The sequence below is a fragment of the Rattus norvegicus genome, chromosome 17, assembly GCF_036323735.1.
Source record: "Rattus norvegicus strain BN/NHsdMcwi chromosome 17, GRCr8, whole genome shotgun sequence".
Taxonomy (NCBI): domain Eukaryota; kingdom Metazoa; phylum Chordata; class Mammalia; order Rodentia; family Muridae; genus Rattus; species Rattus norvegicus.
The window spans coordinates 30,907,412-30,923,797 of NC_086035.1; the positions used below are offsets into that span (position 1 = coordinate 30,907,412).

General features: G+C 46.8%; 2 protein-coding genes across 7 annotated transcripts in view; one reads left to right on the forward strand and one right to left on the reverse strand.

Annotated features, from left to right (window-relative positions):
• Slc22a23 (solute carrier family 22, member 23) overlaps nt 1-7,728 on the forward strand; it is a 165,695-nt gene extending 157,967 nt beyond the window's left edge. For 3 of the 4 annotated variants that reach the window (NM_022624.1, XM_006253845.5, XM_039096053.2), the window contains one exon: nt 3,539-7,728. In NM_022624.1, coding sequence (NP_072146.1) covers nt 3,539-3,896 — 358 coding nt within the window. In that variant the 3' untranslated portion in view covers nt 3,897-7,728. The remainder of the gene's footprint in view (nt 1-3,538) is intronic. The other variant, XR_010058929.1, reaches the window with a different exon arrangement.
• An 891-nt stretch (nt 7,729-8,619) lies between these two features.
• On the reverse strand, nt 8,620-16,019 carry Psmg4 (proteasome assembly chaperone 4). Of its 3 annotated transcripts, none has more exons than NM_001129879.2 (3): nt 15,693-15,962; nt 12,962-13,037; nt 8,620-8,812 (listed from the first exon to the last, which is right to left on the reverse strand). In NM_001129879.2, exons 1-3 carry the CDS (start codon nt 15,858-15,860, stop codon nt 8,691-8,693), a joined length of 366 nt encoding a protein of 121 aa, NP_001123351.1. In that variant the 5' UTR covers nt 15,861-15,962; the 3' UTR covers nt 8,620-8,690. The 3 variants fall into 3 exon arrangements, with proteins under 3 accessions (NP_001123351.1, XP_006253909.1, XP_038952014.1); XM_006253847.5 differs by having other exon boundaries at nt 8,622-8,808; nt 15,693-16,019; XM_039096086.2 differs by lacking the exon at nt 12,962-13,037 and having other exon boundaries at nt 8,622-8,812; nt 15,693-16,019.
• Between the last annotated feature and the right edge of the window lie 367 nt (nt 16,020-16,386).

Genomic DNA, 16,386 nt, shown 5'->3' on the forward strand with positions numbered 1-16,386 from the left:
ACAGCACCAAGAGCAAGCATATCGCTCTTCAGTGCACCCCTTGCTGGGCCAGGAGTATGACTTTCTCTCTGGCTCTTTTCAGCACTCCGTTGGTTTAAAAAGTGTCTAATAACAAGTACTGAGGACATGAAAGCCTGGGTTAGAGGTTTCACAGCCAAGGCTGGTCATTCTCACTACAGTACTTATCTAACAAATGACTTAAATCCTATGGCTTGTGGTATCTGTAAGTCAGTGACCTGCGCAATGCTTAACTGGATCCTTACTCCAAGCCCCAGTGCCCTGAGGCAGGATTTGCCTCCAGGCTCAGCAGTCATTGGTAGGATCCATTTCTTCATGAGTTGCAGAATATTACTGGGGGCCACCTCATTTCTTGCAATGGGTACCCCAACAACACAATAGCTTGTTTCCTCATACCCAGAGTCTCTGTATCCTGTTTATGGAAGGGACATCTCATTAAATCTGTAGTACTTTATGGGCAAGAATTTATTGGCAATTACCTATTTCTTCCAGTCCAATATAAGGCAAAGATTAAAAATACTGGTAGATGGAAATTATCTTAAAATTTTGACAATACCAAGTAATGTCCAGGGGGCAGTTGGACAGGTCTTAAACAGTTGCCAAGAGAATCACCAGGGACTACACATTGAGCAAGATTTGGTCTTGCCCTTGAGCACCTCTTAAGCACAGACGCACAGAGACATGTATCACGAGGATATAGTCTGCCAGAGGGAGGACTCAGGGAGGCCCCAAGAATCCCAAGGAAGCCAACAGGAGCCACATGAACTGTGCCTTCAAGACAGTGAGAGCACCAAGTCATGTCCCCTACATTAACCCAGGATTAGTCTGAAGAACTGCTACTGAGAGGCCCATGAGCAGCCATGGGTGACGTGGAAAGGAAGTTCAGTCTCTGGGAGCTTGCAAAGAAGTGAAGCTGGCAGCTGCCTCACTCTGATTGTGAGGTAACGGGGATCTGTAGGGGCAGCCTTGGGTCCACAGCTGAAAGAGTTTGGGAGTCAACAGCTTGAGTGCCATGTATGTGACGTAGGATTCGTGCATTTCGACTTCTGGCTCCCCACCGTTCAGTTATAGACCACTTCCATCACTTCTCTACAAACACCCTCGTGCCCCTCTGCACTTTCACCCTACTACCCCCCAGGCAATCCCTGCCCTGCTCTCTGTCTCTCTAGAATCATACAATCAGCGTGATGTTTTTCATGGTGTAACATGTCTGTGTTTCATGCCCTTAGAGGCTAAGTAATATTCCATTATACCTGGATAGGCCATATTTTTATTTAGCACTCAGCAGCTGATAGACACTCAGATTGTTCCCAATGCGATAAGGCATAAACATTTGCTTGTAAATTTTTGTCTGTTCATATGGTTTTACTTGTTTCGTACATGGAATTGCTAGTTATATAAAGAATTATGTTTCCTTTTAAGAGAATGTCGACCTGTTTTCCATTCTGCTACCAGGAGGCCCTTGGAGAACTCCAACCCTTCTAGGGGTTGTTGTACATTGTTCGGTCTTTACTCCAGGCTTTCTCGAAGGTGTGAAGTGGCCTCTCACTGTGTGTGTGTGCCGTGCGTGCGTGCGTGCGTGCGTGCGTATACAATGAAATGCCTGTTGACACCTTTTTCCCATTTTTTAAGCCAAGTTGAGTTCGATAGATATTATGGGCTTTGCAAGAATCTCTCCCTGGCTGTGTAGCTTCTACTTCTGAATTATGTCTTCTGAGGAGTTTAAAAAAAGAACAAAACAATTAATTTTGATCAAGTGTAGCTGTGCTGCAGCTGCGTTTGTAAGGAATCCCCGCCGACCCAAAGTCACAACGATCTTCCCGGATGTTTTTTGGGAATCGGCTTGTGAAGGAGGCTCTGCCTTCATTCTTTTGCCCACAAGCTACCCTACCGCACCAGCACTGCTTGCTGGACACTGCCCTTCGCCCCACCACGTGTGCCTTTGTGGAAATCTACTTACTATAGGTGTACAGACCTGATTCCCAACCCTCACTGTCCTGTGGGTTTGCCTCTCAGTGTCCCACACAAATGACAGAGCTTCTAAGTTTCGTAATTGGGACAGTAAGTCTTCTTACTACATTTCTGTTTCCAAATCCCTTCCTGGCTATTCCAGGTCTCTGGCATTATCATGTAAATTTTTGAATAAGGTTATTCTCCACTGAGATTTCAATAGGGACTGTGAAGAATCTGTTGCTCAATTCAGAAAGACTTATCATCTTCATATCTTCACAATACTGAGTCTTCCAGACACTTATTTGTAACTTTTTAAACTTTCCGCCAGCAATGCAGTTCTCAGCATTCAAGCCTTGGAAATTCAAGCTTTCTTGGAAATGTTTTCATCTCATTTCTGAGTTTGATGGTAGTATATAAACATGAACGAATTCCGTGTTGACTTATATCCTAACACTTTGTGGGTGGTCTCTTTTACTTGGGAGCCACCTGCAGTACCAAGAAAACCTAGATGTTCAAGAGCCGCCTCTACCTGCAGCAGGCACTTCCCTCCAGCCATTTCCACTCTGTTTGAGAACGAGGTCCCTCTGGAATGGTGTATAAGCCTTGAGCATCTCCTATCTAAGATTCTTCCTGAAGTCCATATCCCTGTACCTTCCTCAAAATGTTCCCACAGGTGGGCAGGCTACTGTATTCCTCCTTCTGAAGACAAGACCACCTCAGCCTGTCCCTTGGGCCTGGGGACTGGGGACCAGGCAGTTTTCTGGCCCATTACCTGAACACTATGGTCTCACCCCAACACTGTACCTCTTTGTTAGTACCTACAGAGCACTTCGGTCTCAAGAATGTTTTTAGGTCAACGTAGAGACATTAGAGCCATGAAAGGAGGGGTGTTAAAATGTTACACATCTGCTATCCTCTCAGGGATTCCAGAGGGTTCCTCACTTGGCAGAGGAATAGAGATAAATGACTCCCACTTTGGCTTTGACCTATCTGAGCTCAAAGCTGCAGGAATCTACAGATACAGCCAGGATGAAGGTGGCTTGGGATATCACTCCTATGGGATTTACTAGGTGGTACCAACTAGAATAGGGCCCAATGCAGAGGCAGAACCTCCTTAGTACCTAAATCCCCTCTCTGTGTAATCAACAATTTATAAAGAATATGGTTTATTCAGCTATGGCTCTGGAGACTGAAAGGTCTATACTGTACTGTAAGGGGTTGTATATGATGAGGACCCTAGATAATGGGGGCTCTGCAGAATCCCAAGATAGAGCAGGGCATCAAGATACTGGTGACCCAGTAAATATGCTAGCTCAGGCTTCTCCTGCCATCACAGGGGGCCTAACCTTTTGACTACTTTTAATATTAATTGTTCTTAAAGCCACCATATCTGAATTCCAATTTGAACTCGAGATTAGGTTTATAATACCAGAAGTCTGTGGAACATACCTAAACCAGAACGGTGCTATGAGCTTAGCCTAATAGTCCACCAATCTGTGGTGCCATTCCACCCTACTTGCACCAAACCCTTGTGCTCCATGTAAGCCTGTGCTCTCTCCCCCTGCAGGTGTGGTGGGCTCGGGCTGGTGCTGGCCAGTGCAGGTTTCGGCATGCTGACAGCACCCATTATTGAGCTGCACAACCAAAAAGGCTACTTCCTGCACCATATCATCTTCGCCTGCTGCACGCTCATCTGCATCATTTGCATCCTCCTGCTGCCTGAGAGCAGGGACCAGAACCTGCCTGAGAACATCGCCAATGGGGAACACTACACACGGCAACCACTGCTGTCACACAAGAAGGGAGAGCAGCCATTGCTGCTCACCAACGCGGAGCTCAAGGACTACTCGGGCTTGCATGACGTGGCTGCAGTGGGTGACGGGCTATCAGAGGGGGCCACTGCCAATGGCATGAAGACCATGTAGCTCCCTGGGCCACGCCACCATTCCACCAGTCCCCTGTGGCTTGAAGGGCTGGGGAAAGTTTGCACACAGGTTTACAGACCAGAGAGAAGACGTGGCTGGGGGAGGAAGTCCAACTCTGCTGCTGACTCCACTCGATTGTGAGACTTTCAACTGGTGTGGGGAAATCTGTCTTTCCAGACATCCGAGGAACACATCTGAGAAACCAGATGCTTTGAAAATAACCCTCTAAAGACTTTCTTTTCTGCCATTAAATGTTTGTATTTATTTTGGTCATTTTTACGAGAAGCACTTTATCCCCTTCCCCTTCCACTGATCATGAAGCAGAACCTCCTTCAGGAGTGAGGGAGGGTCACTCTGAGGAAGTCCCTGTAAGTGACCAATGCAGTGGCCAGTCCCCTCCCTGGAGGCCAGACTCAATTTTCTTCTCCACTCAAGGAGACAGAGGTCATCCATAGGCCAGGACCCCTACCTCCAGGCTCCCTGCCGTGGACAGATGTTCCTCTCAAGCAGAGCATCCTTGGGACTACATTTTAGACAGAGGAAAATGTACATGAATTGGTTTTGTTTTCTTAGAGTCTGTATATTTTAAAGTTGGGTTCTTTACTATTTGTTAGGTAGTTTCCATCCTGTGTTGGGAAAGCAGCCCCCAAAATGTCGTAAGAGCCAGCTTAGTCTTTCTTTCCTTCAGGATCGTCCTTTTGTACTTGATCTGGAAGTTTTTGTGGGGAAACTTCCATACTTCACCAGAAATCCTATATGAGAAAGCACCAGTTCCTGACACCGGGTTTGCTTAGTTAAGTCCACAGCAGCTGTTGTGTTGAGGTGGGAACCATGTTTGTTTCTGCTAAGACGCTTTCTCAGACTAAGCTCCAGCAGCAAATGTCCCTCTTCCCCAGCCAGCCCTGTTGCCAGTACTACTTGAAAACGTGGCCACTTCCAGAACTCCAAACAACAGGAAAATAATCAAAAAGGGCAACCAAGGCAAATCCCAGGAGGGAGCCTCGCTCTCCCACACATGGCTGCCACCCACGTCTCCAGCACACACCATAGAGAGCTCCTGCTTGGATGGCTGCCACTCTGACATCACAACAGTGCCCGCAGCACCCGGAGGCGATCCACCTCATGTCTTCCTCAATGGCTTCCTGCCTGTCACTCAGCACAAAAAGGCCCTGGGCAGGAGTGCAGGTTGCTCACAGGTGAGTCCACATGGTCTCTAGTCCCTTGAAAGCAGCAAGAAGTGAGAGAAAGCAATAACTCACCAAAGCTCAACTCCCATCCTGTACCAGCCTCCCAGGATGTCCTTTATCTGTGTCCCTCACCTTGCCCCAGACAGCAGGGCACCAGGGCTGCTAAGAAACCAGCCTCTGGACCTCTTGCAGCGGCTCAGGCACCAGCTTCTCTGAGCATCGTGGCTTCTAATCAACCATCTGCCTTGCCTCTTGCCATGCGTCTCTACCATGTGCTCTTCCAGGGAAATCATGGTCTCAGGCCTATGTAGGCAACAAAGTGACTTCTAAATGACAGTTGCTCGAATTCAAAGGCCAGAAAAGGGTTGAATTTATCCCCTTCCAGCTCCTTGTCTGGTCTGTTTCTTGCAGTCTTATCCACTTCTCTTCCACATCTGATAGACATATCAGTGGAATCCAGCTGCCTTGATCAAGACCTCATGAGAGTAGTGATTCCATATGCAACCATGTTTTTGGAAGCTGGCCTATGTTCTCTTTGATGCCTGGGGTCCTGAATGCTTTGCTTGAGGACCAATGCCTAGGAGGGAGGCCATGTGGCCAGTCCTTGATACCTGTTCTAAGTCCAGCTTACCTTCACTCTCCCTGGTCTCAGTCATCCCCCTTCCATGCCTTGATGTTAGTACAAACATCCTCTTTCCAAAGCCTCTCTAGATTTGTGCAGCCTTTGCGTGCCAAATTTGTAAGATACCTTTCACCTTCCCAGATACTTGCTACCAAGTCACCTGGCAGCAACCTTTTAAGTATAGAATGAGACATTCACATAGTCATGAACAGTCTTAAACTGGTCGCGTTGGCCTTCTTAAGGAAACATGAATGACATAGAGTGCTGCGGAAATCACTAGGTTAGTGGTGTCAAAGTATAGCACTTCTAAACTTCTTTTTAAGGTCTCCAATCTCCATCTCAAATGACAATGGTAAAAACACTGGGCCAATGCAGATAGTGTTAATGGCTGCAGCAATGGAGGCACTCATCAGGGAGTAGCAGAGAAGCTGCCGCTGAGGCAGGAACAGACCATCAACCAGAGGAAGTTCAGAAGGCTGACTGCTGGCAGTGTCTTGACCTCCATGTGGCAGCCTCAGGGGAAGGCCGAGCAGATCAGTTTCTGCTTCAGTGCATGGGTACCTGAAGTTGCTAGAACACCTCCATGAAAGTTAGCCAAAACAGGAAAGCTTGCTTGGAGGCAAGTTTGCTGTGTGGTCTGACCAAGTGAGAAAGACAGCAGGGCACCCAGGCCTCAGACACTCTGGCGTAGCTCCAAAGAAAGATGGCCACAGCCCAGCTCCCTGGTACCAAGCTGTCATCCCTAAACTCTGCTCTGTACCCCTTGTGGGCAGACATTAATCAAGCCCTGGCCCTTTCTGATGGGCCCCTCCATCCAGGGAACACTAAAAGGTAGTCTTACTGTCCACCACCCTACACCTGTTTTCATAAGTTATGCACAAATGCGAACAGCTGAGACAGGGATGGAGAAGTTCTTCGTTTTGCTCTTTAGTAAGTCGAATATTATGAAATATCTAATTATTAGCACCCAAGACAAATAGGGAAAAGGCTTAGATGTTTTTGTGTTTTAAGACTATAATCACCTGCAACTGGAGGACAGGGCTGGTAAATGGGTTTGGCCACAAAGTGGAAAGCAAGCAAAACCAGACCTCGAGAGGGGAGTATCACACACAGTCGTGACTACTTCCCAGAGCCAAACAAGGAGTCCCTGAACTAGAAGTGCCATTCAAAGAATCTCGTGACCATCACACACCCAGCCCCTGGGTGGCACATGGGTTGAGGGAGGCCCACACTTCAACTCCTCCCTGTTCTGAAGGACACCACCTCACTCTAATGTATCGTGTGTGTTTTGGAAAAACAATATGGTGTGTTGTGTCTAGTGAGGAACGCTTCCCTACCTCTGTCCTTTCTGCAACCCAACCATGTGTGCTTTTCCTCTTAAGAGCCGCGTGACTGTATGTGTCGACGGGGGCGGTACCTGTTCACAGCACAAGTTTATGTTGAGCTCTGAACTGTCATTCACAGCTGCGTGTCTGCATGGTGTCGCATCTGTTGTACCTTTGGGGAAAATTTGTATGTCAATGTACAGAAATAAAAATGTTGCCCCATTAACAGGTTTCCTCTGGAATGTCTTCCCTACCTCACCTGATGGTATCCACAAAGGGCATTTCACTACCACTGAGGATGAGTAATAAAATCCTCCACGTTGACCAGACCTCCCACGCCACTACTTTCAAGGCTTCTTCTGTAAGCGGCCTTCACTAGCCCTGCGGATGGTGAGGCCTTTCACTCTGCTTTAAGAGTCCTAGTCTTAAAAGGTAGTCAGAGGCTGAGATCGGATTAAACTTAAATGTTTATGGAGTGTAATTCTCAAACCATCTGAGAATTGCGCACATTTAAGAAGAATTTTTTTTTTCTCAATTGTGTTCTGCTAATCCGTGGCCTAAGGATTCCTAGAGAGGTCAAGGAATGACTATCGACACTGTGATTCTGTGAGGAAAGACTGATAACATAAACTCTCTTCTCTAATGTAGTATTTTTTAACAACAAAATAATATTTCTTTAATAAAGCATTTATACCAAACTCTTCTCTCCATAGCTGATTTGTGTCACTTACTACTCTGTCCTAGGGAGCTGTCCACTGGGCTGGCCACACTGCAGAAATGGCTGAGGCCACAGAGGCTGGCATGAGGTATGCAGGAGGTGGACCCTCGAAACACAGACACCATTACTACTAAATGTCCTTATTCCTGCCTCTGCCTCAGTCAAACCCCTTGACACCGTGCAAAATAATTATAAGCCCTGAACTGTCCATTTGAGAGGATCCAGGGGCACCCCCAAGGATTAAAAAGCTCTTTGGCAATGGTGGTTTACCTTCTGTCAAAATGTGGCTTCCAACACATGAACCTCAAGTGGGAAAACCACAATTAGAGCCCAAGTAGTAGTCAGGAATTAAACATGGTGAAAGGGCAGGTAGTAGGGAGAAAAGTGAAAAAGAGAGCAAAGGTGACAGTAAATGTGAAGGGGTCTGAGGTATTGCTGCCTATAAAAATCGAAGTTAAAACCAAACCTGGCCCCTGGCACAGCCCGTCACTTTGCAGAACATTTCTACACACTTAACCCAGCAAGTTAGGAATGATTGCCATTTCACTGATGGAAAGAACAAGGCCAAAAACACCAGACTCCACTGAGCCTATGAATCTAGAAAGCTGCTCTAAGGTGCAAGTGTAGCTTCAAACAGCACAAATAAGGGGCCCAAGAAAGTCCCACCAGGAAAGTACGAACAGACTGAACAGTGGCTGATTTAAACTGTCCGGTATGCTTCCTTCCTTTTCTCTAGCACGGACAGGTGGGAAGTGTGTGTTGTCTGCTCCCTTTTCTTGCTTCCCCATGCCATCAGTTTGAGGCTTCTGACACCCAGAGGTACAGGAGAAAGCCCATGAAATGAACCCTTTTAAAATAAAGTAATTTGCAGCCTGAGGACAAAAACAACCTGTTTATTTCCATGTAATTTATATACAAGTTACAAACACTTCCTTCTGCTGCTCAGAACTTTTCCGGAAAGGTCTCCATTTCTTCTTTAATCCTGTTTTCTACGAGTAACGTGAAGTTACTGTCTGTATTGGAGAGGTTGTAGCTGACAAACACCTGTTTGCTGGTCTTCCTGGCTAAAACAAAAAAAGCATGTTGAGAGCTGCAAGTGAGATACCACGTGTCCTGTGTCCCACAAACCTGCCCAGAGCTGGGGAGCTGCTTGGAAAGGGTTTGGAGAAGACTCCTCAAGGGCTGGACATGCAAAAGGAACCTAGCCCTAGCAAGGCTCTGGAACAGGGGATTTAAGTACAAGCCTTAGTAAGAACAGCAGTCTGGCCATCCTGGTGTTGGGGCTAGCAGTCAGTGCTAAAACGCTCTCAGGTGACCACACACTAGTATCTGGATACCTCTACTCTACTCTTTGGAGACTTGGGGATTTTGTTATTTCAAATAATGATGATGATGATGATGATGATGATGATGATGATGATGATGATGATGATAATAATAATAATACTGCAGTTCTCTATCACTACCACCCACCTCTATAATTTTCTCTCTCCTTCTAGAAGTGTATATTCTATGCATGTACATACTTGTATATATGCATATGTGTGAGTGTACATTTTCTAGAACCAATAAAACGGTGAGGCATTGACCAAACTCCAATAATGAAGCTCAGCTGCACCCACATCTGGAAGGCAGTGCCCTCCCCGAACAGAAGCAAGCAGCAAGCCCAAACCAGTGTGTGTCATTCAACAATGACTGGCGGTGGCCTGACTTTTCCTTCCCTTCACCTTACCCATGCCCAGAGCAGAGGTAGAAACTACTACTCACCCATGAAAACATCAATCCCCTCTCTATTCCAGTGACCTCACCCCATTTGCAGGCAGAAAGGCAGGCAGTAAGGCTAGGGCAGCCACAATGCCATGACTAAAGCCTATTGTGGAAGACACCAAGCTTCATCCATGTGGTGATTCTGTCCAGCCTCTGCAATTCTTACCTGCAGTACCAGCAGGGTATCCGAGAGGACAGAGACAAAGCTACCTTCAAGCGTCAGTCTTTTTGCTGATCTACCACAGCCCAAAACCTCTTTGGGCTCCAGACTCTTACAGGTGAAAGATCATGGTGTTGGGGCTAGCAGTCGATGCTAAAACGCTCTCAGGTGACCACACATGAGTATCTGGAAACTTCTACTCTACAGAGGCTTTGTAAATCTAAGGTAGTTTAAGGCCTCTGAATCTCAAAGACCCCTTTAATTATTTTCTTTATTAGATATCCAAGACTGTGTATCTGGTTTATTTGGGGATTGTTTGCTTTTAGATAAAGGGGTATTGGGGAATATTCCATGGACTAGGCAGCTAATGTGCTGCCTTTGCCCTGAGGATAGCTGGGTGGACTGTAGCATATGAATACACCTCAATAAAACTTGGGTTTGTTTTGTTGTATTTGGGAGGAGGCTTAACTTTTGGTGAAAGCATTTTCCTGTATAGCCCTGGCTGTCATAGAACTAGCTCTGTAGACCACGCTGGCCACGAACTCAGAGATCCACCTGCCTCTGCTATATTGAGTGCTGGAATTAAAGGCATATGCCACCATGCCTGGCCTGTTTTTTCTTTTTTAAAAAAAGGAATGTAAAAACATGCACTGATGAAGGGATGTAGCCAGTCATGCTATAATCCTAAATCCTAGCATTTAGGAGGCAGAGATGGGAAGCTAACCCTGAGCTCTAGGCCAACCAATTCAACAAAGGGAAAAAGAAGAAGAGGAGGGGAGGAAGAGGAGGAAGGGGAGGAGCACATCTGGACCAAAGCAGTTGTTGGGTCACCAGAGGAAGCAGTGCTTTACGATGGTCTATAGCCACAATTAGCAGAAACTGCCATGAGTTTGCATGCAGTGTGCCCAGAGAATCCCATCCATCTATTTAGGGTGGGAATTGCTAGTTAGACAACGATCTGAGAACAAGTCAAGTGTGGCAAGACAGTGAGATCTACCAAGACGAACCAGAAGGAGACCGTAAAATCACACTGTGCTTAGTCTGTCTTCTCAGTGGCAGTGGCATGGAGTTCCTCTTTCCCAACAGGGGCCCACTGTAGTGTACTTCCAATCAGTCTAATTCACCATTTCTCAATCTGTGAACTGCAACCATCAGAAAGCACATATTTCCAGTGGTCTCAGGAACTGAGACACAGCTCTTCTCTAAAATTATAGTTACGAAGTAGCAACAAAAATAATTTTATAGTCGGGGGTCACCACAACATGAGGAACTGTATTAATGGGTCACAGCATTAGGAAGGTTGAGAGCCGCTGGTCTAACTGTTAAGGGGGCCACAGAGTCTGACTCAATTTCCAAACCCATCTCTGCTCTGAAAGGGGACCAGAGCTCAGGGTCTCCTCATACACGCAGAGCTGTGATGCAAGTTTCCATGGCCACTGAGAACCCTGTCACCCAGTGCTTACCTGGTCTGCTCTTATCTTCCATAGAAGGTGTCACTGCAGAACATCTCTATCTTTATTATGATGATAGATTACTGATACTTGTCCAAGCCCAAGAGACCAGTCAGCCTAGGGCTTTGCTGAGCAAGTCCCTAACCTGAGCGGGTGAAGCGCCAGACCTTTCAAAGATGTCAGCAGCCACGACAGGTCACTGGGTTACTGAGAAGCACTTTGCATAAAACCAGGTATCAAATCTCAAGCTCATGGATACTCTTGAGACAACTTTGCATTTTTTGGTATAAAATCTTTGGTAGCACACTCTAGTAAGATATGTTGAAAAGGCGGGGACAGGAACATGAAGGGTTTGAGGGCAGCCTGGGTTATAACTTAGGGGCTATAGAGATGGCTGAGCAATTAAAAACACATACAGTTCTTGAAGAGGACTGGAGTTTCGTTCCCAGTACCAACGTCAGATGGCCCATAACTACCTATAACTATCTGCAGCTTCCATGGGCACTACAGTCATGGGCACAAACTCACACTCAGACATACACATATACACATTAAAAATTCTTTAATTAAAAAAACTTATTCATGGCACCCTTCTCTACCAGGGACTGTCACTGCAACCCAAACTTAGCATCCTGCTTCCATACATATGTCCACTTCCCTCAATTCTTAGTAGACAAGAGCACACAATAATCTTGACATAAGTGTGTTAGCACTTCTGAGTTTAAAAACACACAAGGAAGCCCTTAGAAGCAAAGGTGCATCACGTCCCCAACTGACTTTCATGTTATTCAGTGGGAATAAAATGTAAACACAGAAGGGAAAGAGCAAAAACTAGAAGCCTTGATACAGGCTCAGCAGAAATTCATTTCCAAAACAGCTCATGAGTCTGTTTCCAGGCTAGAGAAGGAACCTGAAACTTCCTATGTCCTCCGTTCTCCCTGACCTCTGACAAGTCTGGGGTATTCCTAAATTGGTGGTGTTCCCCCTGGGTTAAGTGGTAGCTGCTCATGAATAGGTGACTAAAAGTGACAGAGTTACTACTGGTAAAGATAACACAATTTTCTTTGAACAATTCCAAACACAACTGAAATATGAGCTTCTCAAAACAGAGAACTTGGCTCTTTCCCTCTACATCCCTTTAGCAAAGATTTGGTGGGACCTTGAGACTACTGGGCTCAGAAATGACTAGAGATGCTGGAATACACAAAGACTGAGCCATTGTTGAGGGCATCCTGTCCATTCCGACTGTGGTCAACTGGTGCTAGAGATCACAGAATACAAGCTATTCTAACCTAAATCACCTGAGTCTTTGTAATTTTTAAAAAAGGCACGTGTGGAAGGAGGGAGCCTTCAATCTCACACTCTTTGCTAAACAGCCACTCCGCATTCACTTTATCAGGCTCTCCGCCTGTCATACTGAGACCGAGAAACAGTCTCCTGCAGTAGTGACATCTACCACGGACTCCACAGACATTGTCATGAGGTCCAGGGAGCCACCCCGAGAAGTTGCCTCAGAGCAGGATTCACTCTCCCCCACGAGGAGACACTACACTCACTGACAGGATATAATCAGCTTGTGGATTGAAAAGGTGAGCTGAGAAGGATGGCGAGAGTTCCTGAAAGCCCCCTGTCACTGTGACGACGCTGAGACAGTTGAGACAGGTCAATGCAGAGGTGTCCCATAAAAAGACCAAAGGACAGAAGTCAGCTTCCAATGGTAATGAGGCAGCCATCGCTCATATGAAGATCCTTCACTTCTGAGGGCATTTACCCTAGGACATGAAAACAGTGGGTCACATCTGGCTAGGGTCAAAGCATTAGCCTTGGGCACGTACCTAAACGCTGAGCAAGGCCGGTGGAAGTCGTATCAGAAGTGTCTCCAAAAAGGGAGGTGCACACAGGGATGGAATCCTAAAGAAGAGAACAAAGAGTTTACTGTAGATTCTCCTGCTGGGCCAGCCAGGCAGCTTTGGGTTCCACACAAGAAAAGGACATAAAGTATCCCAAGTGGCAGGCATTTGTCAACAGCCGAGCTAGATGACCCAGACACAGAAGAGATAGTAGAACTAGGGCAAACAGAAGCCACCTGTAATGGGCTGGATTCTAAGACCGATTTCACATACAGGGATTGTTTTCATGTTACAAACTCCAAAGTATGCTGAAGGGCATTCCAACCAGGAGGGAAGCCAAACAAACTCAGTAAGCCGTCAGCAAGAAATGCGATCGGAGTCTAGATGCCTGGTCCTGTTCCCCAGCTGAGAAGCAACCTGCACGCCTTCCTCAGGAAAGCCTACAAGAACACAGCTCTTGCTCCCTGAATGCTGTGTGAACTTCTGAATTTAGTAAATGACTTGGAGCTTTGAAAAGACACCATATATCAGCATCCAAAGAGCAACATTAAAGCCCTGTATGAAATGGCCGACCGATCTTGTTTAGCTAAGGGACAATGAAGTATAACACAGTAGTGTGCTTGCCTAGCGTGCAGGAGGTCTAGGGTTCAATGTCTGGCACAGAAAAAGGGGAGGAAAAGCTGTTGGAAGAGGCAAAGGCCTTCTCGCTAACCTGCGAGGGAGTGTGATACGCTGGCCTCACTGTCCAGGTGGAAACAACTAAACTGATCAAACATCTCCCAGACACGGTGGCGGAGACCATATAACTCATCTCTTAAGAACTTGAAGTCCCTTTCAGAATTTCTTCAGGTATATATCAAACAAGATTTAATAATAATAAAAAAAAGAACAGCAGAAAGTTATTCTATTTCTGTCTCTTTTTTTGTTTGAAAAAGATACAAAAATATAATCATAAACTTGCTGTTTATAGACTCTTAATTCAACATTTAGCTGAAATATACAGTATTTACACTTAAGCCTCCTGAAGTAAATCTACCTTGCCAGCTGGCTTTATTGTACCAAAAATAAAATTTTAAGCCCCATCTTGTTACTGTTCTTAATATAATTCATCACTATCAAATAGGATATTCGTTTCTCAGTAGACACAAGTTCAAGGACACATTTGCTAAGATGGGAGCACCTCCTTCAACTCCCTGTCATAGATCAGGAACACCTTACATCCCAGACAAGCCATCCTCAGGCTGGCTTGACTCGGCATCACCCCTTCTGGGTACCAAAACCACTGATAATATCCAGTCAGGCCAGCTAGAGAAGAAACTTCATCCTGTGATTTCTGTTCTCCAAAGTTTGCTGTGGATATAACAGGTCTGCAGGTAAGAGAGGGAGAACACTCCATCTTTGATACTGTCCTCCATGGACCAGCACACCTTTACCATGAATGATCACAACGTAAATAATATAGGTGTCAGCGGCCACAAGCTCTCTCGTAGTACTTGTTCAGCCCTGCCAAGCACAAAGGCTGCCATATTCTCTAACTGCATTGACGACAGATGTGGCCATGTTTCAGTAAAGCATGATTACATTCTAAGTCCTTACTACCTGACTGGCTATAACTTAGGACTCCCTGAAGAGGGTCTCAAGCAATCTCCAAGTGACTTAATGAGCAGCCTGAGAGGCACTAGACACAAACCTCACCTTGGAACACTAAAACTTCAGAGGTCAACATTGCAAGAGTGACTGGGCAGGGAAGAACACTAAGAAACAACAGGCCCCGCGGGAATCACTCAGGATCATGCTCTGAATTCATCTCGAAGTGTTTTTATCAGAGAAATGGCAATCCCCAACCTATCTTATTGTTTTATTTTTTGCTTCTATGTAGTGTGTATGGTATGCATACATACGTGCATGCACGTTCCTAAATTTGGGTGCATATGTATGCAAGTACATAAGCATGTGCCCACACACAAGTGAGCTCATAGGAGTGTATGGGTAAGTCTGTCATCCAATATGTTCAAAGAAGAGACAAGGAGAGGCAGTTTAACTCACTGGTGAAGCACTTGCAGAACACATGCAAGGCCTTAGATTCAATCCCCAGCCATTGAGATCGGGAGGTTCTGGGCACATGAACCGTGGGCCATGGACAGTCAGAGAGCACTAGGCCAAGGACAGCCAGAAAGTACTCAGAATAGGCAGAGTCGCCCATATAGGGATGAAAAGCCACCAGGTGAAGGGGAAAGAAAGTTTGTTCTTGACTTTGTCGGTCAAGTACCTATCAGATGCTCAAATCTAAGTTCCAAGTCCAGTATAAAAGTCGTCTAAACGTAGGTGTGGCAGAAAACTGCCTGATGACAGGCTGGTGCAAGGAGAGCAGATGTTCTGGGGAACTCAGAGTTCAGGGACTAGGCTGAGTTCCCTTTAAGGTGGTCTGACTCCAGGGTTCCCCAAGTCAAGAAGCAGCCCTAGGGGACTCCTGCCTGAAATGTCCAGGAAAGGACAGGGGGATGCGCTGAAGCCTTTAAGAATGTCCCTCAGAGCCACAAGCTGCCAGCCTCACTTCTCCCCAACCCTCCTCAGCAGCTCCCACTCTCTACCCGGACCCTCTCCCTTGGGGTCCACTCGTACCTCCCCCGACCCCTCTACAGCTAGGCCACGCCCCCAGTTCCCCACCAAGTTCCTGGCCCACCCCAGTTTCTATCCAGGCCCCGCCCACACTCACGAAGCGGCTACACATGGCCACAGCGAGGTTGCGTAGATGCGGCGTTGCCCCCACCCACAGGAAGAGCGAGTCCGTTAGCCGCATGACATGAAAGTGGACGAGCTGCTCCCACAGCCTCGCACTGAAGTTGTGAAGCGACACGTCCGCGGCGGCTTGCGGCTCCTCCATCCCGCCAGCCACCGGGCCACAGCCTAGACCAGGCAAGCGCGGGAGACCAGACCAGAAAGAGCGAGCGCCGAAAAGCTGAGCGCTCTTTCACTTTCAGCTGCGCGCGCCGAGGTGGGGTGGAGCGAGCATGAGTGGGCGGGGCCTAGAACGTAGCCTCCGCAGGCTCTACCTTCAGAAAGGTACTATTAGATGACCTATCCTCGCCTAGGGGTCTGACAGCGACCTCTGGGAACCCACTGATCTATCTCTGTCCTTTTCCTTCTCCCCGAGAGGGCATGTTAGTGGTCTGAAGCCACTCTCAGGATCTCCCTTTGCCCAGACATAGGCACACTTTGAGCGCTTTAGCAGCCACCACCTCCCAGTCCCACTCTTCTGTCCCACAGTCTGTATCTCTGCAGCAAGTCTCTGACCTAGCTAACACTACTTAACAGCAATGGTCCTGGGAGAAAGCTTTAAAAAGGAACAGCATAGACCATGGCGGGAGGACAGGCAAGCACATCCTGAGCTGCTATCTTGTAAAGCACGG